Source organism: Lepus europaeus, chromosome X, assembly GCF_033115175.1.
Source record: "Lepus europaeus isolate LE1 chromosome X, mLepTim1.pri, whole genome shotgun sequence".
In the NCBI taxonomy this organism is placed as follows: domain Eukaryota; kingdom Metazoa; phylum Chordata; class Mammalia; order Lagomorpha; family Leporidae; genus Lepus; species Lepus europaeus.
Window position 1 is genome coordinate 32,694,360 of NC_084850.1, and position 14,274 is coordinate 32,708,633.

The following is a 14,274-nucleotide window of genomic DNA, read 5'->3' on the forward strand; positions in this document are numbered from 1 at the left end:
AGTCTTCTATCTGCTGGTTCACTCCCCAAATGGCTGCAACGGCCGAGGCTGGGCTGATCCAAAGCCAGGAGCCATGAGCTTCTTCCAGGCCTCCCACATGGGCACAGGGGCCCAAGGACTTGGGCCATCTTCTACTGCTTTCCCAAGCCATAGCTGAGAGCTGGATAGGAAGTGGAGCAGCTGGGACTTGAATTGGCTGCCATATGGGATGCTGTCCCTGCAGGCGGCAGTTTTACCCACTAGGCCCCTGCACCAGCCCCACCTTAGTTCTTATAGAGAATTATAATGCCTTTTTGTTTTCAGGAGTATGTCAATCTTTATGGCATGATGTTCTAAGTAAGAGACACTGCTTGATCTGTCTCTCCTTCTATCCAGTCTCATTTCCTGTCAATTCCACCTCCAGCTGTACTGTGCCTTTGTTTCCTCTCTGTGCAGATTTTCCCTTGCCTCCCTTTACTCCATCTGGTAACATTTTTGGAGAGTGAGCTCCAGTGTCACTGCTGTGAAGACTAACCTAGCACATATTGCCTAACACAAATTGATAGTTCTTTTTTTGTGATACCAATATGCCTTATGCCTAAAATCTAGCATTCCACTTAGTAGGTACATTGCCATGATAATTTTTCTTTTTAATATTCTCTAGTTTTTGAATAGTTTATATGTTTACCCAGTTTAAGTTGGTATATAGATTCTACATCTAAGAGAGGTCATGGGGTGTTTGTCTTCCTGTGTCTATTTTACTTTGCATAATGTCTTCCAGTTCCATCCATGTTGTTGAGAATGACAGAATTTCCTTTTTTTTTAAAGTTGAGGTTGTTATCAGAAGCAGGGGTGGGTTAGATAAGGGGAAGATATTGATCAAAGGACACAAAATTTTTACTTTAGAGGAATGTTTTAGTCATCTGTCATCCTGCATGATAACCATAGTTAATAATAATGTATTGTTGTATAATTAATAATGTATGTTATTTTATACATATGTTTCAAAATTGATGAAAAAATAGATTTTGAACAGTCCCACTACAAATAAATGAGTGAGGTGTTGTATGTTAATTAGCTTCACTGAATTTTTCTATAGTGTGTATATACAGGATTAGAACATTTCATAGTACCCCATAAATATACACAGCAAAAAAAAAAAGCCATATGGTTTATCTCTCACTCTATTCCCCCTCAATAAAACATATATAGTAACTACTTTTAGTCTCTTATTTATCCTCCCAGATACTTTTATTTGTATACAAGGTAATATAAGTAATTATCCTCGCTTTTAATATTGATAGCATATAAATACTGTTCTGAAGTTGTTCTTTTTAAGAAATCTCTCAGCTGAACTATGGTTGGGAGCAGGAACTGCTATTCATCTTTATGTTCCTAAAGCTTAGCACATTAGCTGTCATAGTAGGTATTAATATAATGAAATTAATAAAATATAATTTATAAGATACAAAATGTACATAATTTTTAATATACTTAGAATTTTGTCATATTAGTAAGCTGTACATATTTCACCAGGCCTTAGCAATATGATTTTGTTATTGCTTGAACTGGAGAATGGAACATATTTATTATTTGTAGAATTTCACAAAGTTTGAATACTACTTAAAACATGAGCTTGCCATAGGGCATCTAATAATTAATTATAAAAATACTCACTGATTGTGTTTTATTTGTCAGATACCATGATAAAAGGGGCAGACATAATCAAGAAAATATTTCTTTTGTTTTTCTTGCCCGGGTAATGGAGGCAGTAAGGAATGGAATAAAAAGGGTAGTGGGTTGTAATGACAAGTAGGAGGACCACCTGATATAGTCAGGTTAGAAATAGGGAAAAAAGTAAAACAGAAGATAGCCAAAGAAACTGGGCCTGGAACAATGTGAAGGGGAGGAAGTTGATGATGAAGCAATTTTAATTGATGGGCTGGTTTCGCCATGAGAAACTTCTGAAGTTTCTTAACTTCTTAAACTTCTTCATAATTTCAAGAATGATCACATTCCCCACATTTTGAACTGAATTCATAATCTACTTCATTTGCAAAAGTTTCCTTCCTGTCACTTAACGACCTTTTCAAGTTTTACATTTCCTGGGTTAATCATGTAATAAATTCGTCAGAGGAGTTTTAGATTCTGTGTAATAATTGTTTTTTAACTGTAAAAATTTAACAGATTATATATTTACTGAATGTTAGTGAATCCTAAGCAGGAAAAACAAATAGGGAAAAAAGAAGTAGAATTTATTTAAAAAATGTTTACTTTGAAAAAGCAGAGAACCTTTGATGTTGAATAATACAATATTAGCTATCACTCTGTTAGGGTCACTGAACCAGATGGCATGAAGCGTTTCATTACATCACATTAAACTTGATACCTTAATACCTAGCCTGATAAATGAGCCCTTCTAAATATAAAATAATAGACTCTCTGCAGGAAGAATTTTGTGTACTTGCAGAGTACAGTAAAAGTTTTAATGCTTATTAGGCTATTATGATAAAATGGAAATGTATGTTTTCAGAATGTTAAGTTTTTAATATCGCAATCTTAATATCCTCAGGGAGAATCGCTAACTAAAATAATCCAAGTTCTATAGTAAAGCATATGATGATGAATACAGTTGTTTACATGGATCCATTTTGAATATTTGGGAAGGAATTTTATTTTTTACATGATATCAGAAAGCTATCAACATTATGAGGATTGTCTCTTAAGATGACCTCTGCCACCTTTTTCTTCCCTTGTAGGCGACTAACCAAGGAAAATGTGAAGCCTTCTGGAAGACAAATTGGGAAGTTGAGCCACAGCAATCCAACAATTTTGTTTGACTATGTATGTTTTTGAAGTTAATATTTTCAGGGATTTTTCCTTTTGGTGTCTTTAAATTGGCACAGCAGAAAAAGAACAATGTAGTTTTTAAAATGTTTGGTAGTGTTAGGGGGAAAATACTTGGAACATTGAAAGATTGCCAGATATAAAGAACTTTATATGATGTATGTATATTTATTGTATTTTTCTGGTAACATGGAACAGTGCTTCTGTTGTAAACAGTTTACCACATTTTAATATCTTTTTATTTGAAGATTTATTTATTTGAAAGCAGTGTAACAAAGAGGTCTTCCGTTCACTGGTTGACTCCCCCAAATGACTAAAACAGCTGGGCCTGGGCCAGGCTAAAACCAGGAACCAGGAACTGGTTCTCCCATGTAGGTGGCAGGGACCCAAGTACTTGGGCCATCTTCTGCTGCCTTCCCAGGTACATAAGCAGGAAGCTGGATTGGAAGCTGAGCAGCTGGGATATGAATAAGTGCTCTGATATGGGATGCTGGTATTATAAATGGAAGCTTAATCTGCTGCACTACAATGCTGGCCTACCACATTTTAATTTCTAGGAATAATTATTTTTATTTTAGCTTTTAGAAATATTGAATGGCATTTCATTGTGATTTAGATACATACTATTTCAGTTTAAAAAGATGTCTAAAATACGTTTGATGTAATAGTAGCCTCTGTCATTGAAAATCCAAGTTTAGGCCCTCTGGAATTCTTTCCTAATTGGAAAAACGTTGTCAAAGAAAAAATTTGGATGCAGTGACAAAATAGTATGTTTTATATAAATGTAAAATGATAGGAAGCCACTTAAATTATAAGCATTATTTCTTTTGAAAAATCAAATTTGCAGCTATTATTTAGTTGGCATAGTAGATGTCATCTTTTGATTAGTTAATGCCCTCTGTTCTTGTTGCTTTCTTCCAGATCTTGTCACAAATACAGAAGTACGATAACTTAATAACACCTGTAGTAGATTCATTGAAATACCTCACTTCATTGAATTATGATGTCTTGGCCTGTATCCTTTCAAGTGAAGAAGCAACACATAGATTTCACATTTCATAAATGTATGGTGAACATTTTCTTTTAAAAAAAATAGATTTATTTTATTTATTTGAAAGACAGAGTTACAGAAAGAGGTAGAGGTAGAGGGAGAGGTCTTCCATCTGCTGGTTTACTCCCCAGATGGCCGCAATGGCTGGAGTTGTGCCAATCTGAAGCCAGGAGCTTCTTCCGGGTCTCCCACATGGGCACAGGGGCCCAAGGACTTGGGCCATCTTCTACTGCTTTCCCAGGCCATAGCAGAGAGCTGGATCAGAAGAGCAGCAGCCAGGACTAGAACTGGCACCCATATGGGATGCTGGTGATTCAAGCCAGGGCTTTAACCCACTGTAACATAACACTGGCCCATACTTTATTTTTATTCACCATTCCTTAAGCAGTGATATGAAGTTGAATCAGGTGACTGATCTGAAGTTTGACTAGTCAAGACTGTGAGAGTGATTGAGTGTCCGTGTGCACATGTATCTGTGTTGTATAAAGAGAGAGAGATTAGGTTTACCAAACATCTTGACTTAGGTGGAATTTATCATGCTTTCTTAAGATGGAAAAGAGGCTAAAGAAGAAAAGTTGGTACTAAAGTGAGTGTCTGTTTCACTAATTTGTTAACAGCCTGAAGCAAGCTGTTTTAGTTTTTTCCAGTATGTGGCTTATTGTTTTATTTTAGTGGTCTCTTTAGTGATGCATTTTTTCTGAATGTAATGAAAAGATTGTATCATTGAAGCTTTAGCTAATCCAGAAAAGGAACGAATGAAACATGATGACACAACCATCTCAAACTGGCTTCAGAGTAAGTATTTTTGTTTTTCCAAAAGAGAAATTACTGTTGGTGTTAACTGCTATATTATACATTCCATCACCTGTACTTTGAGACGTCTAAGAGTCTATTTGTCAAGACCTTTTAAAGCTATCTAGCCACTCAGCTTGTAGAGCATCCAAATCTTTGGCTATTTATAATGGAGTTCATATAATTCAAATTTCCAAACTTTAGGTCATTATTGACTGTAAGAGAATTTGGGTAAGCATTACAAGGGAGTTGAAGATCCTCTTCTTTTTAGCTATTATTTTAAAGGAATTGTTATTAAGGGAAATAACCTCACTTTTCTCCCTTTCTAGTCAAGGTTCTAGTCATTTTCAAAGATCAAAAACTTGCCTGCTTAACCAAAAATGCACCCCATTTCTTTTTTATTTCTTGTTCTTTTGTTTTCTATAAGCCAGCTCCCAGTCTTTCATTCTGTCATCTCTGATAGCTGAATCTTGCAGTGGCTTCCCATTGTCTTTTAAACTCTGAAATCTTTAATTAATCATGTAATTCAGTTCTTTTGGAATCAGGTCCTTACTGTTCTAGCCTCAGCATTCCCCTTGTTCCAGTATTTTACCTTTCATTAATACTGAATTTGGACTTTTTTGACCCATTTACATTTGTTGCTTTCTCTGTATGGAATACTCCTCTGTGACCACTCGTCCTTATTCCATCTTCTTATTAGATTCTAACTTAAAGATCATTTATTTTGGAAAGCTTTTCCTGTTAATCTTCCTGCCCAAAAGTCTGAATTAAATGCAGCTTCTTTATATTCCCATGGAATTTTTTTATTCAACTTAATTTTAAGTTACTTTTCTGTTATCTCCCACTAGACTTATGCTCCTTGAGGACAGGACCCATGTTTTGTCCAGTAAAGTTTAGGTGCTTTGCAAGTAATTGTTGAATAGACTACAGATAACCTAACTAGAATTTCCTTTTCTTGTCTTGATTGGGGTTTCCTCCCTAATCATGGTAAGGACTATTGGTTAAAATTGTTCTCTTGTCTGTTTCTTGGCCTGGCAATATTTTACCTGTTTCTGTGCCCCTTGACAAGTAGTTCCTAGATAAGTTCCTTGACAAGGCATGTTCCTAGATAAAGCAGATAATTTTTTTTAAAGTTTATTTATTTATATGAAAGAGTTACACAGAGAGAAGGAGAGGCAGAGAGAGAGAAAGAGGGAGCAGGAAGAGGGGAGGGAGGGAGAGAGACAGTCAGACAGACAGACTTCCATCCGCTGGTTCACTTCCCAGATTGCCACAGTGGCTGGAGCTGTGTTGATTCCAAGCCAGGAGCCAGGAGCTTCTTCTGGGTCTCCCACTGGGTTCAGGGGCCCAATGACTTGGGCCATTTTCTACTGCTTTCTGAGGCCATAGCAGAGAGCTGGATCAGAAGTAGAACAGCTGGGACTCAAACTGGCGTCCACATGGGATGCTGGCATCGCAGGTGGCAGCTTTACCCACTGTGCCACAGCACTGGCCCCAGATAATTGTTTTTGATTGGAACGTTTAGACGGCTGGTATTTGGTTATTTATTCAGGTTTACTGAGTAATCTGTGAGATTTTGATCTGTCCTAATTAATCAGGCTGCATAGGTTTGAATCAGTGTACTACTTTCTAGCACGTGACCATGAGCAAGTTACATGATGTATCTTCTGAATTTACCTCATCAATAGGTTTATATCAACCTTATATGATCATCATAAGAATTAAATGAATTAATCAATGTAAAGTACTTGGTATAATGCTTGACATGTTTAAGAAATATTAGCTATTATAGAACTCCATTCAATGATATCAGTATTTTGTTTTAGAAGTTGATTTAGTTGAAGAAATGATGCTATGTGTCCTTTTTGTTTTGTTTTTATGAACTCTTTTTATTCTTACTCTTTTTTTTTTAACTTCATATAGGCCTGGCTAGTTTTTGTGGTGCAGTTTTTCGTAAATATCCAATTGATCTTGCTGGTCTTCTTCAATATGTGGCCAATCAGCTAAAGGCAGGCAAAAGGTATTTATAGAAAATGATATATAAGTGAAATTTAGTAATTAGAGAATTTGGGGGAGGTATTGAGATACTGAGATATATATTATCCTGAAAGACTACTTGTTTTAGGCTCAAGTAAAATAGTTGCTTATTTATCTGTGTGGAATTTTGTAATTAAAAGAAATTATAACTTGATACACAGACCCTTTCTATAGAAATAAATATTTGACTTTATATATAACTCACTAAAAAGACATTTTTTGCTTTTTTTGACTACCTGTTAAACTATGAGTAAATGAGTAATATGTACATTGTGTAATATCTTATGACAAAACACAAAGCATATTTTTATATTTGAACTTTAGAGATATGTGAGGCCTGTATAGCTTTGGGGCAGTCTTTTTTTCTCTTTATAAATATTAGCTATTCTGGGCCAGTGTCAGTGCTTAAAGTTTGAATTTGTGTGTGTGTGTGTGTGTGTTTTATTTGAAAGAGTTAGGGAGAGACAGAGAGTTCTTCCATTCACTGGTTCATTCCCCAAATGGCCTCAAAAGCCGGGGCTGAACCAGGCCAAAGCTAGGGGCCTGGAACTCTATCTGGGTTTCACATGTAGGTGACAGGCGCCTAAGCAATCGTGCCATCTTCTGTTGGTTTTCCAGGTACATTAGCAGGGAGCTGGATTGGAAGTGTATTTGAACCAGCAGTCATATGGGATGCTGAGTGTCACAGCTGGTACCTTAACCTGCTAAGCCTCAACACCAGAACCTGAATTAGTACAAATATTAAACCTCAGCAGCAGTAAATTGACGAGACTCTTAAGAACTAGAAATTGTTTCCAAGAGCTCTCTGGTAGAAAGTTAACAAAATAAAAAATGATCTAGTATTTCAAACAATCAGGACAAACAGCTGCCATCTCAGGTTCAAATAGTACACTTGGAAACTGCCTTCCCTTTGTTTTTTTTCCTTCAATATGTACCCTCTTCCAAGTGTGTTTTGATCATTCTTTATTTTTATTCATTTTTATTAATTGAATTGTTTAGAGCAATGACTATACCATCAAAAATATATTGGACATCCAATTGTATATGTGTACAGAGAGGAGGAAGTGAGGGGGACACACAAATGATAAAGCAGATGGCAATAAGAATGTTAATAATCAATTAAATTGAGGTAAAGGTTATATGGGCTTGCTTTGTATTTTTATTTTTGATACTATCTGTAAGGTTAACATTAAATGGAATTAAACATAAACATTATATACAAGAAATATTTTTCATTTTGGTTCTAAGAATGCAGTTGTTTTAAAACCTCTTCAGCGTCTCTCCTCTATATTCATCTACAAATAATTACAGATTATTGCAATATTAATTATAACACATTGTCACATATATTTGAAGTTGTAATTGTAGTCCATTTATTTTGAATAGTTTTGACCTTCTTATATTGAAAGAAGTGGTACAAAAAATGGCAGGAATAGAAATTACAGAGGAAATGACAATGGAGCAACTAGAGGCTATGACTGGTGGAGAGCAGCTAAAAGCTGAGGTGAGAGTTGTCATTTTTGCTTATTCGCTTTTACAATAGAAAATGTATGTAGTACCACATTTTCTGCAGTTTTGCTTTCTGTAGTTAGTTACTTGTGGTCAGCTGGTATCTATAAATATTAAATGGTCAATTCTGGAAATAAAAAATTCATAAGTTTTAAATTGTTTTCTGTTTAAGTAGCAGGATGTAATCACATGCTGTGCACCTCATTCCTGCCCAGAATGGGAATCTTACCTTCCCTTTGTCCAGGGGCAGTATATGCTGTTTGCCCAAGGGTCACTTAGTAGCTGTCTTGGTTTATCAGGCTGTATCACATTACTTGTGTTCAAGTAACCCTTATGTAGTAGCCTAATGCTACATCACAGTGCTGGCATTCATCTCATTTTGTAGGCATTGTATCATCTCATATATCATCATAAGATATTTTGAGAGTGAGCCTGCATCCACTGAATTATATTATTAGTCCTTGTTATCTCTTACTGTGACTAATTTATAAATTATACTTACAGATATAAATATGTGTGTATATAGGGAAAAAAGGTGAGCATAATTTAGTGTTATTAACAGTTTCAGTCATCCACTGTTTGTCTTGGAACATATCCTCTGTGGATAAGGAGGTACTCCTGTATGCATGGTCATAGTAAAGAATATTTTAATACGAATACATAAAGCCAAATGTCAAAAGCTATACTCTCCTTTCACAACCACTTACTTCTTTTTGTGAGATTGAGATATATTAGTTATTTTATACATTTTTATTTGGAAGGCAGAGACACAGAGATAAAGGGCAGAGATAGATTTTCCATTTGCAAGTTCACTCCCTAAATGCCTGCAACAACCAAGAGCCTAAAAGTCCTTATGGGTTTCCCATGTGGGTGGCAGGGACTTGAACCATCATTTGCTACTTCTTAGGATGTAAATTTGCGGGAAGCAGGGTTGGAAGGAGAGCTGGGATTTGAACCAGGCAGTCTGATATGGGATGCAAGTGTCCTAAGCATCAGCTTAATAGGTGCCAAATGCTCATTCCACAAATCATTTTAATCTTTTTAAAAACCTAAATCATAATGTAAAAGACACTAAGTGATACATCTGTGAGGAAAGTAAATACCAAATCTTCTTGATATCTTTGTTGCCACAAATCTTGATGTAGCTACTCTGCTTAATCTGATCCACAGTGAATAAAGAATGATCCTGTGAAGGTAGGGGTCAGCAAGGGGGAAAGTGATTGACAGTTACCTTTAAGTCATTATAATTAGTAATGGTGTCACTAAAATAAATTTATGAAAAGGGGAAGGAACATAGAACATAGGAGTTTCGTGTCTTAAGGATTGTAACTGAAATTTTTTTTCTCTTTCACATAAGGTGGCATGGGTTATGTATTGTATCCTGGTAAATTTGTGTCTTTCTTGTTTAGGGTGGTTATTTTGGCCAGATCAGAAACACTAAGAAATCCTCTCAGAGATTAAAGGATGCACTATTGGACCATGATCTTGCTCTTCCTCTCTGTTTGCTTATGGCTCAGCAGAGGAATGGAGTAATCTTTCAAGAAGGTGGAGAGAAGCATTTGAAACTTGTGGGAAAGCTCTATGACCAGGCAAGTTAAGAGTGACTTTTGTGTTGATGTAAATTTTTGAACCTGATAAAGGAAAATAGAGAATGTGGTAAAATTTGAAAAACAAAAGTGTTTTGTACTTTATATATAATTATGAAACAGTTCTAATATGAAGCAGATATTTTGGAAATAAGGCATATTTCTATGCAAATGATGGTATTTAAGGAATGATTCTGTCATTAAATTTCTACAACCTTGAGTTGTTTGCCTCATCTTTCCTGATCTTTGGAAATCTGGAATGTCAAGCACAATAAAGTAGATGGTGTCTCATTTTTTTTCTTTGTAATATAGCTGGTGATAAACAAGTTTTATTGACTGTCATAGGTTTTGTTGCATAATATTTATAAATATATATTATGTAAGTAAAATTATCATCTTTTAAGGGCAAAGGAATTGATTTCTATTTGCCTATGCATATTGTTATTTATTTAATTTTTTAGTTTTTAACACATTCAGTATAGTTTATAGATACAATTCTAATAAAACAATGATTCTTCCCTTCTCTCTCCCTCCCTTTTTGAGATAACCTGTTTTTAATTTACATTACAGACAAAGGCTTAATTCTCTGCCAAATAAAGAGTTCAACAGATATAAAGCAAAAAAAAAAAAAAGCTAGTTTAATGAATATGGGCAAGGACTTAAAAACAGTAGTCAGATGGAAGGATGACCCTTTTACCCAATTACGTTTTAAAGTGATCACACAAGTCATTAAAACTATAGTTTTATAATATTCTTAACCATTGGCTTGATAAAGTATAAAACAAAGTTTGGCGAAAATATATTTTCAGTCATACTGATACAGGCATTTTCTTTTTTTTTTTTAATTTATTTTTTCTTTTTTAATTTTAGCTCCCATGTATGAGGGAGAACATGTGGTAGTTGTCTTTTGGTATCTGACATATTTCACGCAATATGATGCCCTGTAATTGTATTCATTGATGCAAATGGTAGAATTTCATTATTTTTTATAGCTGAATAATATTCCACTGTATGTATATATACCACATTTTCTTTATCATTCATCTGTTGATGGACACCTTGGTTGATTTCCATATTTTGGCTGTTGTGAATAGTGCCTCTGTAAACAGTAGTGGTTGCAGGTATCTTTTTGAAACAATGCGTTCCTGTCTTTTGAGTATATTCCCAGAAATGGGATTGCTGGATGATGCAGCAAGTTTGTTTCTAGTATTTTAAATCTCCATGCTGTTTTCCATAGTGGGTTCACTAATTAACATTCCCAACCACAGTGTATTAGTGTTCCTTTTTCTTCACATTCTTACCAGAGTTCTTAGCAACTCTTTGTGTTTTGTATTTTAGCCACTCTGACAGGGGTGAGGTGATATCTCATTGAGTTTTGATAAGCGTTTCCCTGGTGGCTAGTGATGTTCAGCATTTTTTCATGTATTTGATGGCAATTTACATTTCTTTTGAGAACTGTGTATTGAGGTCCTTTGCCCATTTCTTCACCAGATTTACTTTTTGTTGTTAAGTTTATTAAATTGCTGATACATCCTGCATATTAGTTCTTTCTTGGATAGGTAGCTTGGAAATATTTTTTCCCATTTTGTTGGATGTCTCTTCACTCTTGATCATTTCCTTTGGCGTGCAGAAGCTTCTGAGTTTGATATAATCCCATTTGTTTAGTTTTGCTTTTGTTGCCTGAGCTTTGGGAATCTTATCCAAGAAGTTGTCACCTACACTGATGTCTTAGAGACTGTCCTTTCTTCAGGGAATAATTTTAGCTCGCTTGTCAAAGATCAGTTGGTTGTAGATGTATGATATAATTTCTAGGGTCTCTAACCTGTTCTGTTGGTCCACATTTGTATTCTTGTGCCAGTACCAGGTAGTTTTGATTATAACAGCCCTGTAATATGTCTTGATGTTTGGTATTGCAATACCCTCAATTTTATTTTTGTTGTTCAGGATTGCGTTAGCTATTTGGGGTCTGCTGTGATTCCGTATGAATTTTAGGGTTTTTTTTTCCATCTCTGAGAAGAACATTTTTGTTATTTTGATTTGGATCACCCTTGAATCTGTAAATTGCCTTGAGTAGTATGAACGTTTTGATGATATTAATTCTTCCAATACATGAACATGGAAGATTTTACTCATTTTTTTGTGTCTTCTATTTCCTTCCCTAATGTTTTGGATTTTTATTGTAGAGAACTTTCATATCCTTGGTTAAATTTGTTCCAAAGTATTTACATTTTTTTGCAGCTATTGTGAATGGGACTGATCTTACCAGTTCTTTCTCAGCCATAGCATTTTTTTTTTATACAAAGGCTATTGTGTGCTGTTTTTATATCCTGCAACATTGCTGAACTCTCTTTAGGAGTTCCAGTAGTCTCTTAGTGGAGTGTTTTGGTTTCCCTATAAATAGAATCATATTGTCTGTGAATAAGGATACTTTTGACTTCCACCTTTCCCATTTGTATCCCATTGATTCTTTTTTCTTGTCTAATGGCTCTGGCTAAAACTTGCAGAACTGTATTGAATAGCAGTGGTGAAAGTGGGCATTCTTTTCTGGTTATGGATCTTAGTGGAAATGCTTCCAACTTTTTAACATTCCTTGTGACGCTGGCTGTGGGTTTGTTATATATTGCCTTGATTGTGTTGAGGAAGTGTTCCTTCTGTAACTAATCTGCTTAAAGTCTTTATCATGAAAGGATGTTTTATTTTATCAAATGCTTTCCTGCATCTTTTGATGCAATCATATGGTTTTTATTATTCAAGTTGTTAATGTAATGTATCACATGTATTTATTTATATATGTTGAACTATCCCAGCATACCAAGGATAAATCCCACTTGGTCCAGGTGAATGATCTTTCTAATGTTTTTGGATTCAATTAGCTGATATTTTTTTTTCATTTATTAAACTTTTATTTAATGAATACAAATTTCCAAAGTACAGCTTATGGGTTACAATGGCTTCCCCCCTCCCATAACTTCCCTTCCACCCGCAACCCTCCCCTTTCCCACTCCCTCTCCCCTTCCATTCACATCAAGATTCATTTTCAATTCTCTTTATATACAGAAGATCAGTTTAGTATATATTAGGTAAAGATTTCAACAGTTTGCCCCCATATAGCAACACAAAGTGAAAAAAATACTGTTGGAGTACTAGTTATAGCATTAAATAACAGTGTACAGCACATTAAAGACAGAGATCCTACATAATATTTTTTTAAAAATTAATTAATTTTCTATGTCATTTCCAATTTAACACCAGGTTTTTTTTTTCATTTCCAATTATCTTTATATACAGAAGATTGATTCAGTATATAATTAGTAAAGATCTCATCAGTTTGTACCCACACAGAAACACAAAGTGTAAAAATACTGTTTCAGTACTAGTTATAGCATCACTGCACATTAGACAACACATTAAGGACAGATCCCACATGGGATGTAAGTACACAGTGACTCCTGTTGCTGACTTAACAATTTGACACTCCTGTTCATGGCGTCAGTAATCTCCCTAGGAAGCCTTTAGAGTTCGCTGACTTTGATCTTATTCCGATAGGGTCATAGTCAAAGTGGAAGTTCAATCCTCCCTTCAGAGAAAGGTACCTCCTTCTTTGATGGCCCCATTCTTTCCACTGGGATCTCACTCACAGAGATCTTTCATTTAGGTCTTCTTCTTTTTATTCTTTTCCATGGTATCTTGGTTTTCCATGCCTACAATACTCTCATGGGCTCTTCAGCCAGATCCGAATGCCTTAAGGGCTGATTCTGAGGCCAGAGTGTTGTTTAGGACATCTGCCATTCTATGAGTCTGCTGTGTATCCCACTTCCCCTGTTGGATCCTTCTCTCCCTTTTTGATTCTATCAGTTAGTATTAGCAGACACTAGTCTTGTTTGTGTGATCCCTTTGACTCTTAGACCAATCAGTCTGGGCCAGATTCAGAGTTGGTTAGGACCACAGATGTGTCTGTCTGAAAAAATTTTCTAGTCTCACATGGTTGTGCAATTGAGGCACAACAGCCTCTACTTGCCTTATGAAGATGGCACTTCCTCCCTGCTAGTCACCTGGATACCATGTAGGTGAATGAGAGGAAGGATCTGTGCTCTTTCTTCATGGGATTAGGTGGGCACCTGGCCCCTTGCTGGCACTTCAGACCAGAGTCAACATAAGTGTGATCTGCAAGGTTCTCCCTCAGGCAGTGTCACCATGGGCTGTGGTGACATGGGCTGATGCAGACTCCTCTCAGCATGCTCCAAGAAGATGGCATGTCATTCTGCCACTGGCTGTGGGAATTCCTGGCGGTGTTATCGTTCACTGCTGTGTGTTTGTACTGTCCACGCTGCTCCACGGCAAATCTCCTTCTTCTGTATAATTTCTACTGCAAAGTTCTAACTGTCTCCTGGGAATTTAGTTACCCTGCTTTTCTTTTGTTACCTTTCTATGGTCAAAATCAGCACATGTTCTTTCTCTCCATCTCCTGATCTC

At 35.8% G+C, this 14,274-nt stretch overlaps 1 protein-coding gene across 11 annotated transcripts in view; it reads left to right on the forward strand.

The window, feature by feature from the left end:
* THOC2 (THO complex subunit 2) overlaps window positions 1-14,274 on the forward strand; it is a 126,224-nt gene that overhangs the window by 77,155 nt on the left and 34,795 nt on the right. For all 11 annotated transcript variants that reach the window (XM_062184254.1, XM_062184255.1, XM_062184257.1 and 8 more), the window contains 6 exons: window positions 2,739-2,823; window positions 3,748-3,841; window positions 4,592-4,672; window positions 6,593-6,689; window positions 8,093-8,210; window positions 9,625-9,804. In XM_062184254.1, coding sequence (XP_062040238.1) covers window positions 2,739-2,823; window positions 3,748-3,841; window positions 4,592-4,672; window positions 6,593-6,689; window positions 8,093-8,210; window positions 9,625-9,804 — 655 coding nt within the window. The remainder of the gene's footprint in view (window positions 1-2,738; window positions 2,824-3,747; window positions 3,842-4,591; window positions 4,673-6,592; window positions 6,690-8,092; window positions 8,211-9,624; window positions 9,805-14,274) is intronic.